We start from the raw sequence: 18,526 nt of genomic DNA, 5'->3' as shown, positions 1-18,526 counted from the left end.
AAATTAAAAATACACGACTGACCCATGCACCAGGATATTCCAATACTTCAAATGCACAGTTAACCCACTCAACTCAACTCTCCACAATCCACATAACCAAAAAGAATATTCCTCCTTCTTCAAGAGATAAGTAAGTGATTGGCAACAACTTACCTATTATCCTTAAAGCACTCAAAACCATATATATCCAAAACTCCAATTTGCATCTGGGAATTGATATCTTGCCCAACAGAACTATTGATCTTATCAACAAGCCTGGTAGAACAACAAAAATAAATATAACTTTCACCCAAAACTGGGCATTATAAAAAAATATATGATCATCAATTCTGCATTGACCATAAGCATACCAATCAAATAAATGAGCATAAACCGTTTTTGCCAGAGCATCCCGGCCAGCAACAGCAGCATTACAATCAAGAGTTTTGACAATATTTCCTTCTCGGGTTTGTATTGAACGGGTGCATAAAGTTGCTAGCAGTAGGTTCAAATCACACCTACACAAGGAAATTTTGTAGCCATTCCATTAAGTTCAACAAAGGATGAAAACTTCTACAAAATAATGACCATTCATTATATCTTAAAGAGAAACAACCAAACATCCAACTCATTTTGGTATTTTTGTCATTTGTTCAATAATATAAAAATAATAGGCATTGTTACCAAAAAAAAATTAATAATAATAGGCACTACCTGTTTACACAGAAATAAAATCACTCATGGGACGAGAAACCAGTGCTACTTATTCTAAAGCTTGGTTTCTTTCTTGGGTATATCGGATTCTTAAAGCTTAATACTACCTATCTTAGCAAAGTCAATACTTGATAGATTAACACATGGTATGTTACTGTTAGTCACTTATGATAGTTAGTCATGTCTATTGTCTGTTACTGTCTGAGTCAGAATCTTAGCAACTGTTGCAATCATAGAGGTGTGCATAACAACATTCCCAAAAATATTTTTTATATTCTGGGGAACAAAAATGGTTGGAAATAATGTTTAATATAACCGGTTCAGTTTTTTGTTCCAGAGAATGAACCGGTTGTCTAGGAACACAAATTGACAGATACAAGAAACGACCTTTTTTGGTTTTTGCTCCCTAGCACACCATTTATTAAATGTTCACATCATAGAATGGGTTATAAGGATTAAATACACAATATTTATTAAATATACTATTTACAAAATATATATTCTCTCTCATTGAAAATAGAAACAAATTGTGTTACGAAACATTTTTTCCCAAGAACTCTTTCTAACACAGAAAATTAAAATATATATATATATATATATATATATATATATATATATCCAAAAACAAAGTTAGAGAACAGAATGGTTGCCATGCATACCCTAAAAAACTCATGTAACATTCAGAAGATGAATGAAACAGAAAGATTCAGAGCCTCTCTAAGCTCACATTCTCTCATTCTCTTTCTTCTATTTTCTCTCACTTTCTATTATGGTATCAGAGCCCTAATCTAGGGCCTGATCCTGATCCTGTGGTTTCACCACTGTTACTGTTAGTCAATTATGATAGTTAATTATGTGGTTAATTGTTTCTGTTACAGTTGAGACTATAAAAGACTCTCATGTATAACTCGGAAGACGAATAAAACAGAAAGATTCAGAGCCTCTCTCTAAGTTCACATTCTCTGTTTGTTCATTTTCTTTCTCTTTCTGCTATTTTCTTTCACTTCCTATTAATACTCAAAAGTAGTTGAAAAATGAAGCAGGATTCGGTATACATTCCTAGTCAATGTTATAGATAAAAAATTTACTATTCCCTCAATTCCCTGCCAAATTTTACACACTGTTCATGCACTCTATGGAGTCATATTATCAAAATCTAATATAGCAATATCATTAACAATTGCCAAAAAAAAATATATATATAATTATTTGGATGCAAATAAGTGAAATGAAGTTCGCCAAGTTGATATATAATATATATAAATTAAATAATTTTCCAAACATGACATAAACCACCTACCTGAAAAGATTAGCAGCCATCTGCAAATGAAATCTTGATTTCTCATCCTTTATTACTGACGAATCATGCTCTTTTCCAGGAGAAAATTCAATGTTTCCCAAATGTAGGATTGCAGCTAAGGTACTAAATATGGCATCCTGGTAAGAGGAAGAAAGGAAAACTATAAGCAGAGGAAAAGCCATCAAAAAAATTAACCAATACAGCATGCGATAAAGTGAAAGATACACTAATGGATAACATCATTACACCTGATCCTCGAGACTTATGCCAACAATATCCATTGCTCTCCTCGTCTTCATGTATTCTTCAGCACTGCTAACCCCATCTAATTCATAGACTTTACTTTGATTTAAATAGTGGAAGTGGCTTGGATGTCCTAACTTATACTTCTCTACATCCTAAAAATGAGGCATTCCAATTACAAAGTATAAAAATTAATACTTTGACCATGACATAAAGAAAACAGTAACCTGCACATGCACAATGCAAAATATAGCATTACGCTACAATACTAACACCAAAATATATAATCAAATAAATACTTTGTCCGGGATCGAATACCCGTTCAGATGCACACAATTGATAAAAGCAGTGATAGTTTCTTTCTGGATCCGTTATCTGCACAACTCGTGATCTTTCCAGTAAGTAAGTCCTAATTGCAGCACCAGATATTCTACCATTTGAATCAAACTGGATTTCAACAAACTTCCCAAAACGGCTGCAACCCAAAAAATATAATATTAATAATAATAAACAATATGAGACTATGAGCAATAACAACTTCGACGAAAGAGTATTTCACATACTACTCTGTAATTACTGTTAGAGAATAATATAAACAATTAAAAAAGCCCTCACCCAACATCTTAAGGTTTTGGGTTGAAATGATTCTTTACATGGTATCAGAGCTTCGATGACCACAAGGTCACGAGTTCAATCCTCACTGCTCCCCACTTTCTAGTGGAATTAAATAATTACAAGGTAAACCAAAATTGAGCCTGTGTAATATCCACGCTTCAAGCCCAAAGGGTTCTTGCGTGAGAGGGTGTGATAGAGAATAATATAAACCATTAAAAAGACCCTCACCCTATACCTTAAGGTTTTGAGTTGAAATGGTTCTTTACAATTACCGTTTCCATAAAGATGTAAAACCCTGTTAAATCATTCAGAAAATTTGGGTACTTAAATGACTGGTTTCCCATAAAAATATTGGTACATAAATATGTTTCCATAAAATTCAACTCAGATTTTGGATGGATTGGATTGGATAATAGAAATGACTAAGTTATGTAATTACTAGAGATAGGATGCTTTATATAAATAAAAAGTTAAGACCAGATCCTAAAACAGCCCAAAGACTAAGTACAAGCTCATTCCTCAGAATCTAAGGCGAAAGAGAAATAACCTAGAAATTGGCAAAAGATATAAACTAAAAAGAACCAAGTTCACCTTGAATTGTCATTCCTGACAGTCCTTGCATTGCCAAATGCCTCTAAAAGTGGATTCGACTGAATCAAGCAAAAATTGAAATTAACATCCCATATTGATGCCTAAATAAATATTGCAAGTAATTAATCACCAAACTTGGGATTGATTGAATTCAATGATAACTTACTTCAAGAACTTGTTGTTCAACTGTTCTATCATCGCCAGCAGCACGCCCACCAACAAAGGTAAGATACTGCATAATCAATTTTGTCGTCTCAGTTTTACCAGCACCACTTTCACCGCTGACCAGGATAGATTGGCTTTGACCTTCATTCATCATTGCTCTAAATCATGACCAACAGAAACTCTTTAATTTGCAACATAAAATGAAAAGTAGCAAATACAACAAAAATTCAAATACAATGCGAACACACCAGACCAAATGCATACTAACCTATAAGATGCATCAGCAACGGCAAATACATGTGGACTAAGCTCACCAAACACAGCTCCCTTGTACTGCTCCATCATATGGATATCATACAAATGAGGAAGCTTTGTGAATGGATTAACAGCTATTAAAATGCTTCCTGTATATGTCTAAGAAAGACAAATGAGTCAGGTAAAAAGCATAAAATAGTACAGAATGCATTATGTGAAGAAAAAGTAAATCATATATTGGTGTATTCGTTAAAAAGTTCTTTAAGTGAAATTGCTGAAAAAGGAAACCAAAGTGTTAACAGCTACTGATTATATACTAATTTATGCATTTGTAAAGGACTTGTCAGTATTAGCTACCTGGTCAAGTAAGTAATGCACCAGTGATAACCCACCATAAAAGCCCTCATAAATGAAAGCATTAATTTCATAAACAGAAGTGACAAGAAAACACGTGTCAGCTTATCATATGATTCTTAGGAATACTCACAAAGTGCAAAGTAGCTAAGGGCTCGTTTGATGAACAGGATAGGATAAGGACGGATAGAATAAAACTTGAGAGGGTTGGATAAGAGTAGGAAATGATTAATACATGATAAGCTCATATTCTATCTCGTGTTTGATATGCACTAGATAAGTAGTCAAATATGATTATGTTATCTTGTGTTTGAAGGGAATTAGACAGCATCGAGATATACCGATATAATATAAATAAACAAAAATATCCTTTATAACATGATTTCATATAATTTTTTTAAAATTGATTTTTAAATTCCTCTTTTTTCTTTCGACTTATTTATAGATTAATTAATGTTTACTGCACCAGTGGTACCCCACCATAAAAGCCCTCATAAATGAAAGCATTAATTTCATAAACAGAAATGACAACAAAACATGTGTCAGCTTATCATATGATACATAGGTAAGGGCTCGTTTGATGACCAGGATAGCATAAGGACAAATAGAATAAGACTTAGGGTTGGATAAGAGTAGGAAATTATTAATACATGACAAGCTTATATTTTATCTCGAGTTTGATATGCACTAGATAAGTAGTCAAATATGATCATGTTATCTTGTGTTTGAAGGGAATTAGATAGTGCCGGGATATAATATAAATAAACAAAAATATCCTCTATAACATGATTTCATATAATTTTTTTAAAATTGATTTTTAAACTCAACTTTTTTCTTTCGACTTATTTAGAGATTAATTAGTGTTTAAAATTTATTAAAAGAAAAGAGAAAAATCATAACTTTAAATAAAATATATAAAATAACTTGAAAAAAATTCAAAAAAAAATTATATCTTTACCAAATAAATTTTTAAAAATAATTTTTAAATTGATTTTAAATTTTTATGTATGTGATAGTATTTATATAAATTTAGAAATTTGTTATTTGGTCAAAGTTAATGAAAAATAGATTTCAAACACGCACATCATGGTGGCGGTGGCAGTGGAAGTGGCAATGGTTGGTAGTGATGGTGGTGGTTAGTAGTGGTGGTGGATGCGACGACCTTGGTACTGGCGGTAGTGGTGGTGTATAGCCAATGGAGGCGGTGGTGGTGACTAGCCAGTGGCAATGATGATGGTTGGTGACGTCAGCGGCAAAGGCGAGATAGTGGTGTTGGCTTGTGGCGATAGCGATATTGAGACTGACTATCATGTTTGTAGGGAAGGTTAAGAAGGCAGAGTTAATTTTGGAAGAATAATTTCCTATCCTATGCTATTGAATCCTAACCATGTCCCTATTGGGATAGCTTATAAGGTGACAGGATAAAATGTGCCAAACTGGCTCTTAGAGTAACAGTTCCACACCAGAGCCCAAATTTCCAACAATAACAATATTTACAATGATAATATTGTACCAATGTGCCAATCTCGAATGTCGAACTTGGCTCACCAAACACAATTTGACCTTTTCAGTTTCGTGCAGTGAAATAAGACAAATCTAGACTCACGATAAATAAAGATTGAGAACGTGAAGAATAAACTCAAGGACAACCCTAATTGGCCATCTAAGAAAGTAATAAATCACTTCTATTAACACTCACATAAATATCATTCAGTGCGTATCTCCTCCGAAGATTGTACAACACCCCCGGCTCATTCAAGCAAGCCAACCTCGTCATATCTTCGACTCCTCCATGCTCATCTTCATCCGCATCCCTAGGAAGCAGTTTCTCCGGAAGAGCAAGAACCTGCACAACCGAAACTCGCAAAACAAACATTGGAGTTATTCGCGACCATTAACAAACGCAATTAGGCAAAAACAAAACCCTCACCGTCTTGCCAGAAGCCGTTGAAAGGCGAACTTGCTTTCCAGCATATTCGAGTACTTCAGCAGGCACCCAAGCCAAATCTCTGTCAGGGACCCAAACCTTAGCGCCGTTGCGCAGATTCATTGCGGGTTCCTCCTGCAATAGGGAAAGTGATGAATTCAAAAGTGAAACCCTAAGGTTAGACTTAGACCTAGAGTTAGGTGCAGAATTGCAGATGGATAGTAAGGTTGAGGAGGTTCTGCTGAAATTTGGGGTTCCCGCCCTAACAGGTTAAACTATGAGTCAAAAAAATGGCTAAACTGCACAGTATTTATATCGTATTCGACACGTCACCACCATGTCTAGGGTGTGTATGTGTGTCAGTGACTTTCGATTTTTTCACTTATTCATATTCATTTTCTCATTTCTTTACAATCACCGTGCTTCATTTTCTTTTTCTTTTTTCTTTTTGGTAAACATTCTCTTTTTCCTTTTTTGGAAACACATTCTCTTTTTTCTTTACACTCACCGTTCGCTCCATTTTCATTTTTACACTCTCCGTTCACTCCATTTGCATCGGCTGGGTTCATAATTTTGTAAGTAAATTTATTTATTTTTTTGAGTAAAGCGTCTTTTTGTTCTTTACAAAAAAAAAATACTCTCGAGTCCATAAAAAATTTAAACTAAATTCATTTATTTAAAATTGTAGCCTCTCACAAATTCAAAAAAATTCATATTAATCCCTCAAAAGAATTAAACTAGGTCTATTTTGAATTTCATAGAAACGGGTGACTACTTTTTTATAAGGAACTAAAATAATGACCGTATTTTTTTTTTTAAGGACCCAAAAGGGAACTTTATCCTTTTTATTTTTTTTAGAGGAAGGTTATATTTTATAATTGTTTTTCTTACAATCTTTTATAATTGCAATAAAATGGTATTAATTTGATTCTAATTCTAAAATAATAAAGTGGCTGTTAAAAATTGTAAGGAAAAAAAATTGTAAAGTAACCTATCTCTTTTTCTTAATATGATAAGTGAATTAAGGTTTTACAAATTTATAAAAGTTATTCCATAAATAATTTATAAATTTAATTATTTTAGTACTTAGGGATTTTTAAAATATTTTACCTTTTAAAATATATTTATGTCCTTAATAATTAATGACTAATATTTGTTAATTGTTATGTAACTTTCTTACTTTAAACATATATATAAACTTTCTATATTTAAAATAAACTGAATAAATAATTAAATATAAATCATTAATTATTCAAAACTAATATTTTCTTGATTTTAAGGATATTAAAGTAATTCTTCATAATTTAATGGTTGGGAATCGAAAACAAATTGATGAATATCTTTCAAATTTCATGGTATATATATTATTTATGGAAATAGGATATTCATACTATCATTTTTTTTTTTACTATCAATCTAGAGTACATTTTTGTATCTTTCTTTTGAGTTCATCTACCACCTACCCCAATTAATTTAGAATAAAAATATTATTGATGTTGATCAATCTATTGTCACTCTAATCGCCGTTTTTGCTAAAAAGTTTGACCCAATAAAGATCAGAGTAGTGTTGAATTTGTAGTAAAAAAAGTGGTAATATGAATATCTATTCCTTTTGAATTGAGGTGTTCAAAATTTTATTTCATCTTCCAAAGTTCTAAAATCAACAATGATAGAGAGTTTTAAATTAGTTATCCGTGACACTAAAAGTTATAGAGAAAGAAAAAAAAACCATGAAAGGCTTGTTTAGGTTGATCATTAAGAGATTTCTTTACATTAAAATAGATTATAATGTAATATATTTTTCCTCTTAAAAAATGTAATTTAAGGATTTATATGAGAAAGAAGTATAATAAATCTTCTTCATTTTTCTCAACAGAAGCACAAACAAAAACAAATTTCATTCGTTTATAAAAATAAAAATAAAACAAATTTCATTTTTATCAACGTAAAAGAATATTTCTTCCTTTAGTTCTGTTTCTCCTTTTCCTTACGCTTCAATCATCGTTATCTTATTTTTCTCCTTTTTACTCAACTGGTTTGTTTGGTAAGAGATAAAAAATTTATACATCAGTTTTCAATACAAATTTACTGATAAAACAAATTCATAAAAAAAATATCCAACTTTATTCTCATACCAAATTGACCTTTATTTCCAATCCCTATTGATTAATTGTCCGTGAATAAATTGTGCATAATTAACTTTATTATGATACCCTTTATGTTTAAATATGTTACTTAAATTACCAAAACAACGTATTTTAGCCTCACAGAGTCACAGGCCTGGATATTCGTCGAAAGCATTCAAGAAAAATTAGACCTTAGAGCTATCCACTGATTAGCATGGAAATTCCCACAAGTAGGTGATCGAATTGTCTAATTATCAATTGAAAAAGAATGTAATTCTGGTTTTCCCGTCCCCTTTGATACGCAGTAGGGGGTAAAAAAATGTTTTAAAATGACTTAATTTTGAGAACTCCTAATAATAAAAAACATTTTCAATTTAATAATGTTAATAAAAAATAATTACACCAACATAAAAGATATTGGTAATTGCCTTTTTAGTTAAATTCTGAAGTAAAAATTTTGAAATCATTAATATGTCAAAAGATTACGTAATGAGGACAATGACTTTTTTTTTTCAGCTAACGTTATTTATAGTCTTTAAGATTTCCTGAGACGTGCAAGATGCTTGTTCAAAACCTAATGATTGTCTTTTAAGATTTATAATGATATATTTTTATAGATTTATTTCGCTTTTAGCTACTTACTCTAACAAAATGACTTCTAAAATGTTAGTACAATTAATGCAATATTAAGTAAATACTATGCATGCCAAAGGAAAAAAAAAATACCTATTCATTTTTCCTAGTTTATCCACGCGGATCAAATGGCATAAAAAAAAAAAACTAGACATTTTTCCTTCTGGGTTAAAAAAAAATACATTAATTCTTCATTTGATTCTCAAAATCCTCACGCACTGTTTTGAGAGATTACCTCTCCAAACTTAAGGAAGAGGTGGGCATCAGAGGTGCTCATGGATGGAGTTTTAAGATTTGCATACTCATCATCATCCTTGTAGCATTGCACTTTAGCATATGATTGTGAATCAGTTAGTGCTTGTATTGGTGGAGTGATGCATGGCACAAGACTTCCCAGTACACGTGTCACCTCATGCATTGTAGGTCTATCAACTGGCTGACTCTTTGTGCATAAAAGAGCAAGCTGAAAAACCTTTTTTACTGCTCCCATGTCCTTGCATGAGGCTGTAATATCCGGATCAACAGTTTCCATTACCTCATCATTAGCTGTCTTGGACAAAATCTATACAATTAAGGAATATAGCTGTTAGTATAAGATAACTGAATATTTAGTTAGGTATATTTGTCATGATTTGATGCAACCAAATGAATGATTTTATTATATCTCTAATTTTTTTCATATTATATTTAACCCACTCTCTCATTCAAGAGTTTTTTTTTATACCAAAATTGAAGGGTGAATAATGCACGATTCCACCTAACCTATCTTTGTTCAATCATGCAAAATGACATCAGTGTAAGAATAAAAAGTCTTATGTATTTAACGGCTCAAATATCTAATAAATCAGAACCGTTAGATATAAATAAAATCAATAATCAAGATTGAAAGTATAACTTACACGGTATAAAAATGATCCTGATCCATAAAAAATATATATATAACTAGCTAGCTCAAGGGTCATGATGGGGACCAAAAAAAAAAATATATAAGACAGCAAGTTTAAAACCGATAGTAAGACTCACCATATGATGAAGGTTTGATTCGTTGTCAACAGCTTTTCTCCCTGTTAATAGCTCAAGTAATACAATACCATAGCTATACACATCAGACTTCTCAGTGAGACGTGCAGTTCTGGCATACTCAGGATCTATATAGCCAATTGTGCCCATTATAAAAGTTGAAGTGTGGGACTTTGAGGGGCATAGACTTTTGGCAATGCCAAAATCAGTGAGATGGGGCTCAAAGTTTTTGTCTAATAAAATATTAGGTGATTTAACATCCCTGTGAATGATACGTGGACTGCAATCATGGTGTAGATAAGCAAGCCCTTGGGCTGCTCCAAGTGCTATTTTTAGACGAAGATCCCAATCAAGCCTTTTCTTCTTGGTAGGTCCTGCAAAAAACAAATGCATAATAAAATCATACATAAAATCCTTGCATGGCAAGAAAGTGCTTTTTCCTGAAAGGGTGTAAACGCATTGGTTAGGTTCATAAGCAGGGTTGATATTACTATTATACTACTTATATTGAAGAGGAGATTAAGGAAAATACTGCTAAATGCAGGGTTTAATATGCATAGTTTATGCAGCAAATCATGCAATGTAGACTATGTAGTACATCTACAGCTATAAAGTAAAAGCTTGAACTTACCATGAAGGAGATCCCATAGACTGCCATTTTCCATGTAGTCAAAAAAGAGAAGGTTTCCATACGGAGATAAAGAGTAGCCTTGGAGACTGACCAGATTCCGGTGCTTAATGCTGCCAACTGTCTCAAGTTCAGTCTCAAATTCTTTCATGTATTGTGGATAGTGAGAATAGAGCCTCTTGATAGCCACTGGCTTGCAATTCTTAAGAACACATTTATAGACTGCACTTGATGCACCATATCCAATTATATATTTCTCACTAAGGTTTTCTGTCATTCTCATGATATCATCATATACATGAAGCGCCATATTCATGTGAAGAATCACTAGCTTTGGTGGGGAGTAATTAACTGTGAATTAAGCGCCAATCAGTAAGCCAGTAAGCTTATCCTTCAGTTTCAATAAGCGCAATTAAGATAAGTACCTGGTTTGGCAAATGATCCGTCGGGAAAACGAGATGAATTGTATGGTAGGCGAGCTGCCAGCAATATCATAAGAAGAATCACAAGAGCAGTAAGAGCAATTCCCAGAATAGCTGACTTAGACGACATAACTGCATGGTCAAAAACACATATTACCTCATTTTGCACGTCACCCCAAAAAGCTTTATTTAGCTCTAGAAGGAAAGAATGGAATAGGAAGAACAAAGTTGCTCTTTGTAACATCTGTACCAATCATTCTGAATGACATATGCAGTGATAGGAAAATAAAAAGATACATGTGGAACCTTGCTTTACTTTTCAAAATGCTGCTATGTTAATGAATTGAACATATACATAGTGCACTCTCCGAACACCAATGTTCCCTTATCTTGTAGGATCGCTCAAATACAGAACCAGCAAATAAAACAACTATTCAACAATGTCGTGAGGACTTGTGGAGAAAGAGAACATACTTCTTCTGTAATATTTTACTAAACTTCATTGCTACTCAATACTTCATTACATCAAGCCTATTAATAGGCAACACAAAAAACTGGAAGTACCAATGAAGAGACTCATTACAAAGCTAATCAAGAGTCTCAACACCCTCATAACATCACTAATTAACTACTCATAACATCAGCCATTATACCCCTAATAAACATAACATTTTAACTTCATAACTCACATAAGAAAACCAAGAGACAACTGACTCTTCAATATTTTAATTGACACAAGAAACTAAAGAGACACTTCAACATTAATAACAAAAAAATAACGACCGACTCTTAACCTTTCAAGACTCCTAATATAAATGCTAACCTCATGACTCATAGACTATCCATAACTGACAAATTTAAACCCATTAAAATAGCATTTAACGTTTACTTAACATATCTTGTCCTCCCAGGTATACCAAAATAAGAGAACAAGGGAAAATCTTTTGGGGTAGGAGCTGGAAATTACAGGGTTCTCAAAGAGGAAGTAACAGGGTATTGCAGCTAGAAAGCTCAGCTTACCTCGTTCTGCAGGGTGAGTCCCATGACAATGCGAATTCAGGCAATAACAACAAAGACCAGGGTTTCCAATGAAACTGCAAATAAAAGGTCACATAAATCAATAACTCCCAACAGAAGATGCTGATGACTCCAGGTAAACTACATTGAGATGGAAAATAGAAGCAATAAAGGCAATGTTCAATAGTAAATGACCTAACCTGTCAGGGGAAAACCTGGAAAAATTGTTGCTTGTGGGAATAACACCAATCAGGTTGTTATAGGAGACATTACTACAAAATTTATAGTCAGTATTCCACTAGTTAGGTAAAAGTGAAATGGTCTTTCCATAGAACTATGATGCCAAATTATTCAAAAATAAGAAATTGAAGAGACAGAACTTACAGCAGAGAAAGACTAAGGCAATTTTCAAGTGATGTCACGTCCCCAGACAATTTGTTGTTTTCTAGTCTCCTATAGAATTTCAAACCAAGAGATACCATTAAAACACAAGTAAGAAATGTAGTAAAGTTATTAGTCTACCATGATCGTCCACAAAATTTACATGAGAAGGACAGGATAGAACACTGTTGAGATAGATAGTCCCACATTGGTTGTATGTGCAACTAATGTGGCCTTTATAAGGCCTTGGGCACTCCCACCCTTAGAGCTAGCTTTTGGGGTGGTAACCTCAAGGTTCTTAACATGGTATCAGAGCCTCGCCGCCCCCACTTTCTCTTGTGGTGTTTCTTAGCACAGGTAGGTTGGGCCTGTTGCATTGCCCACCCTTCAAGCCCAATAGGCTCTGGTGTGAGGGGGCGTGTTAAAATAGATAGTCCCACATTGGTTGTATGTGCAACTAATGTGACCTTTATAAGGCCTTGGGCACTCCCACCCTTAGAGCTAGCTTTTGGGGTGGTAACCTCAAGGTTCTTTACAAACACAATGGGCAGTCATGAGTACATTCAAATCCAATTAAATAAAACTAATGTCCATATTCAACAAAATCTGATGAATACTAGATTATTGAGCACAGTTTTTGAACAGGTCACCCGAAAAAGGAGAAAAAAATTATTTCTACCATCTATCATTAGACATCTGTTGGTAGAATTTAAGGTACACAGTCCATTGCCAAATCCGTAAAATAACATCAAATTTCATTAGCAAAAGCATCAGAAGGAAGCTAGAACAAACACTGAATAAGGATACACAAGGACCTTACAAGGATATCATGTTCTGAAGCTGGCTGAGTTCTAGAGGAATCAAGCCAGTGAGGTGATTATTTGAAAGATCGCTGAAATAAGGAAGCATGAAGATAATCAGTAAAAGACCATCAAAAGATTTGTTATTTTCATCAGAAAGGTAATGGACTTACACTTCCATGACGCTTCTTAGATTACCAAATTCTGCTGGAATAAACCCCGTTAAATGATTTCTGCTCAGATTCCTAGCAAAATGATTACTAGCAATCAGTGAGAAGAAACAGTACAGATTTCAAAAAAATAACTAGTTGAAGAACTCACAGTTTCAGAAGATGTTCCAAGTCACCAAGGGAAGAAGGAATGGAACCACTTAAATTATTATTTGAAATATCCCTGGGAGAAAAACACCTATTAGTATGAAGTCAGAGAGATTGGTGTAAGGAGAGAAATCATTCATACTTACAGTGTATCCAAATTACCAATCTGTGACAGTTCAATAGGAATTGAGCCTTGAAGATAGTTGGAAGAAAGATTCCTAAGGTTGGTAATCACAATGTCGTGTAGGAATAAGAATCAATTAAGCAAAAGAGTAATAGGTTGAAGTTTGAACTGTTAAGTATTGGCCAACCATGTTAGGAATCCAGATTAGCATCCATGAATATTTGTGTGTATCAACATGTTTAGGGGAAAGAACAGTACTAATCACAATAGAATAGCAGATATGTTCAACAAATGTCTCATAAAGTCAAGGTGAAACTTACAAATAGGTCATACTCTCCAAGCTCTGAAAAGCTGAGGGGACTGTTCCACTCAACTTATTTCCATGCACATTGCTGATACAAGACAATAGGAAAATCCATCACCTAGATGAAATGTAAAATTCCTTGTAACCAAGTAAATTATTTTAAGGCTTATTGCATACAGGCTGTTAAGATTTTTACACGAGCTAATATTATCTGGAACTTGACCCTCAAGGTTGTTGTTAGCAACATTTCTGCAAGAACAATGCATGACTCGTCAAGTTACTCAAAAATCAACAAAATTGATGCTTCAAAGTAACAGCACTCACAAGTCAAACAAATCAGTAAGCTTTCCAAGCTCGGGTGGAATATGTCCACTTAATTGGTTATCATTCAATTCCCTGCACAAGAAAATGAATCATTAAATGACAAATTTAAACCAAGTTGTGCCTCTTGATAAGAGGTCTTTTGTTAAAAAAACTCAGCTTAAAAAAAGGCAACTGAAAATAATTCTTTTTGGAAGTTGTAAAATTCTAAATGAGATGATGACTATTGCCAGGAACCCACATGCTGCTGATTTCGAGTGTCTGAAAAATAAATACAAGATACATATGGTCAACTAATTACTAAAGCATCTTACAAATAGTGAAGCTTTGTCATATTTCCAAGCTCCGGGGGGATGTGGCCAGTCAGCTTGTTTCCATGCAAATACCTACAAACATTGCAGAACATGAGTCTAGAAATTTTCTGAGTTTCGATGCACACATTTCAGGACAAAATCAAACTAATGGATATAAATCCAAAACTAATATACTTACAATTTTTCTGTGTAGGTCAAATTTCCCAAGATAGGAGGGATTGGTCCACTTAACATGTTACAACTCAAATCTCTGATAGAAAATCATAACAAAGGAACCATTAAAAGAGGCATCCGTAAAGAAAATATCAAGTCAACGAAAAAACTTTATAAAGTTTTCCTCAGAAACTATTAATACAGTACTTACAAGACAGCAAGTGCTTGCATCAGACCAATAACCAATGGAATATGCCCTGAGAGTTTATTGCCTTGCAATGACCTAACAAGCTCAAAAAAATTTAAAGAGAACTTTCTAGCTAAGGGAACTGAAAAACCACATATCATTCTTGTTAAAATATCTGAGAAAGGATAATGCAATGCATACAGGGTCGCTATTTGCAGAAATCCAATATTGAATGGTATCTCTCCAGTTAGCTGGTTGTAGGATAAATCCCTGACACAGACATAGTATGTTAAAAAAGTAAAGAGAAAACATGGTATGGCAAAGTCTGTCATACAGATACAGTTCGATATACGTACAAGACCTGGAAGGAAGTACAATTGCCTATGTTCTCAGGAATACTGCCTGTCAAGCTGTTGTTTCTCACATCACTACAAAATGGTAGGAAGAAAATAATTACATTCACTTAGGAAATGTAAACTTTCGGGGCTTGGAATAAAAAGAGAGCCACTGTTGTAACTTACAAATACCACAATCCAGTTAACTGGCACATGTCTGGAGAAAGTGAACCCACCAAATTGTTACCTCGCAAGCCACTATCATAGGAAAAGAAAAAGACACAAACCAAAATTGACAGTAAGATCACATTATAGGGTCAAGAAGAAGCAAAAAATAAATAAGTCAACGAAATGATAGATTTCATTGCATATTAGTTATACTCACAGATATTGCAAAATTTCATTCCAGTATATAAGTCTTGGTATCTCCCCGCTAAGATTATTTTGTGCCAGATCTCTAGAACCAATTTTTCAGAAGTTGAGAATGTTAGTTATAGATCCCAAAATTAACTTTATGAATAGAATGAGTAAATGGAAAAATGACTTACAGAATCTTCAAGTTAGGAATCTGAGACAGAGTTGAAGGAATAGGTCCAATTAGCTGGTTATTTTTCAAAATTCTGAAAGCACATTTATGAAAAATTAGTTATCATAACCTCACCTCATCATAGGCATGGCAAAACAAAACTTCAATGAAAGAGAAATGCCCCCAAAAACTCACAGATTTTCCAGTTGTTTCAGCTTTGAAATTGAAAATGGTATATCTCCCCGAATATCATTAAATGACAAGTCCCTGGTAACACAGTAAAATATAAAAGTTTCCCGTATGACAGTTTTACTAGGCAAAATTCAGTTTTTCTGGGAGTGAAACGTACAGGCTTCTCAAAGAAGAACAGTCACCAATCTCATCTGGTATCTGACCAGATAGACGGTTTTCCTTGAGATCACTATCAAACAAGAGATACAAACAAAGTTGGTTATCCAAGCTCCAAACATAGCACCATGAAGGATGAGCTATGACACAAGTGCTACAACTATATCTGTTGCAATTATGAGAAACGAAAAAGTTTAAAGTAGAATAGTAAGTACATAAAGATCAAGTTGTTAAGGCTCCCTATTGCAGGTGAAATTTCGCCCTCAATATTCAATCCTGAAAGATTGCTGCAAAAAGAAAAGGAGTGGAAAAGAATATGAAAAAGGGTATTCTTATTAACAAGGAACAAGGTGAAGAAGCCAATGCACATACACACTATTCAAGAACAGTGCTACTTACAGAGCAACGACATTGAAGGTGACATTATCACATGTGACCCCTCTCCAGACACAATAATCTGATGATGGTGAGTCTGTCCAGTCATATAGAACGTTATCCACATCCCTGAATGACTTCTTTATCTCCAACAACGTTGCTCCTTCAATTGAAATATCCACACATTAAACATGTGGAACACAGAATTGTAACGAGGTTCTTCCATATGAGCAACTAAATTTAACTGCACTCACCCCTTAATAACCAAGGGCTTAGAATCCCATTATATAAACAAAAACTCACATTTCTACTCAAATAAAACCAATGCATGAACATTGATGTTAACAATGTGCAAATCAGCAAAAACTCAGCTTTACGTCTTTTTTAGGGACCCCTCAACCCAAAATAAAGAAAAACTAATCAAGGACTTGACTTTCTAGCAATGGCAGTCATAAGGAGAATTGAGACAAGGAAAAAAAAAACACGACAAAGCGAACACTCACCATCATCTGAATCCACCGAATTGACATTGAAACAAAAGAGAAAAACCAGAAGGAGGAGTTCACACCGAAATGCCATAGCACATCAAGGCCCTCAACAACAACCAAGAAAGAAAATCTCTTATTTAGAACTTGTGAGGAGATACATGACAATGTGTGTTGTGTTGGGTTTGTTAGTCATTGTTCTGAGTACTCCTCACTCATCTCTTTAGCTTTTTTGTGTTTCATTTTTTCTTGTTTGAAGGTTATGTTACAGAAGAAGCAGGGGCTTTCCTTGTTCAATCACATCACATCAACCTGGCACATTGACCATGCAAAAGACTGAAGAGGGAGAGAGAGATAGAGAAAAATTATTTTCACAAATAAAGTTAAAACTATCTGCCACCACTTCTGCTATGAACCTGTACAATGCTTGTTTGTTTTCTCTCTCTTAAGTCTTAACTACATGCTGTGCTAATGGGATCCCATTCAGCCATTGGAAACTCTGAATGACACTGTGCTCAATGCAATGCAATGACATGCCATTGTAAGGGGTCGCTTTCACTCTTTCGAGATTTCACAGATAAAAGAGTAATGTATGTAACGAAAGGCAATCCATTTTTTATGAGCTGACAAAGGCACCTTTCTCTTTCTCATGTTCATGATGTCTGATTTTGTTTTTTTTTTTCTCTTGTTTAATATTTGATATTTATCCCGTTGGTAGTACTTATGGATGCTAATATTAAATGATGTGGTTCTCAGCTATACTTTCATTTTTGGGATTAATTTTTTCATTTACACACAATATATGAGTGGGATTTACAAAAAAACTAAAAAATTAAAATGGATTTCACTTTTTAATTGTGAGTGTAACATGAGAAAATTTTCTCACATAAAATGAGAAAACTATTTTCCTTCATTTTTTATACAATTTTTATTTCATTTTAAGAATGCATAAAATAGTTTGCTATAAAGAAATTAAGAAAGTACATGATCAATTACCATAAAAATAAGTATATGAGCTAATGTTTAAAAGAAATACTAATGCTTATAAATTTATATTATAGTAGTGTACTAAATGATTGTAGAAATTTCAATCACTTGGATCTTCATAAATTCTACTGTCACCACAATGACATGGCTATCTTAGCGTCTCGTTTATATCCATTGAATTGAAATATCAGTATACAGTATATATAAAAATACTAATTGGCTTAACCCATACCTAATCCAAATTATAATGAAATAAGGAAATAAATATTTACAAATAATAAAGATATTATAAATATATTCTTTCCAACCAATCCCATAAAAAAAATAAGAAAACGTGAAAGATACATTAACCAACGTGCTATGTTTTTCAAAAAAATTACCTAAATGACACGCTACCTTAAAATTTTGCTAAAATGTCACGTTGACAAACTCGTTCTCATTGGCAACGAGTTTTAACTGCCACGTGACAGAACAAGAGAAACTTTTTGCCAAAGTATGCTGGTTATAAAATCAACTCAATTTAAAAAAGTCATAACTTTTGGCTTGAATATTCGAATTGGGTTATTCTTTTATTCCATGT

At 33.5% G+C, this 18,526-nt stretch overlaps 2 protein-coding genes across 6 annotated transcripts in view; both read right to left on the bottom strand.

The window, feature by feature from the left end:
* The window catches only part of LOC133317072 (myosin-15), a 32,617-nt gene extending 26,218 nt beyond the window's left edge, over positions 1–6,399 (bottom strand). For all 5 annotated transcript variants that reach the window (XM_061518873.1, XM_061518874.1, XM_061518875.1 and 2 more), the window contains exons 1-10: positions 6,147–6,399; positions 5,916–6,062; positions 3,876–4,021; positions 3,609–3,765; positions 3,443–3,501; positions 2,555–2,711; positions 2,242–2,391; positions 1,994–2,130; positions 351–497; positions 154–255 (exon numbers count right to left, since the gene is read on the bottom strand). In XM_061518873.1, the coding sequence (XP_061374857.1) occupies positions 154–255; positions 351–497; positions 1,994–2,130; positions 2,242–2,391; positions 2,555–2,711; positions 3,443–3,501; positions 3,609–3,765; positions 3,876–4,021; positions 5,916–6,062; positions 6,147–6,266 (1,322 nt within the window). In that variant the 5' untranslated portion in view covers positions 6,267–6,399. The remainder of the gene's footprint in view (positions 1–153; positions 256–350; positions 498–1,993; positions 2,131–2,241; positions 2,392–2,554; positions 2,712–3,442; positions 3,502–3,608; positions 3,766–3,875; positions 4,022–5,915; positions 6,063–6,146) is intronic.
* A 2,714-nt stretch (positions 6,400–9,113) lies between these two features.
* Positions 9,114–17,053, bottom strand: LOC133317122 (LRR receptor-like serine/threonine-protein kinase ERECTA). The gene is made up of 27 exons (XM_061518945.1): positions 16,978–17,053; positions 16,499–16,637; positions 16,315–16,386; positions 16,101–16,172; positions 15,947–16,018; positions 15,774–15,845; positions 15,611–15,682; positions 15,412–15,483; positions 15,247–15,318; positions 15,092–15,160; positions 14,915–14,986; positions 14,729–14,800; positions 14,551–14,622; positions 14,240–14,311; positions 14,093–14,164; positions 13,932–14,003; positions 13,634–13,705; positions 13,492–13,563; positions 13,344–13,415; positions 13,191–13,262; positions 12,374–12,442; positions 12,190–12,261; positions 11,993–12,066; positions 10,976–11,104; positions 10,554–10,901; positions 9,926–10,296; positions 9,114–9,464 (listed from the first exon to the last, which is right to left on the bottom strand). Exons 1-27 carry the CDS (start codon positions 17,051–17,053, stop codon positions 9,114–9,116), a joined length of 2,922 nt encoding a protein of 973 aa, XP_061374929.1.
* Positions 17,054–18,526: the final 1,473 nt, after the last annotated feature.

This window comes from Gastrolobium bilobum, unplaced genomic scaffold (genome assembly GCF_033153095.1).
Source record: "Gastrolobium bilobum isolate Gb01-03AN ecotype WA unplaced genomic scaffold, APGP_CSIRO_Gbil_v1 utg5255, whole genome shotgun sequence".
Lineage (NCBI taxonomy): Eukaryota > Viridiplantae > Streptophyta > Magnoliopsida > Fabales > Fabaceae > Gastrolobium > Gastrolobium bilobum.
This window is presented reverse-complemented; position numbering and strand designations above follow the sequence as displayed.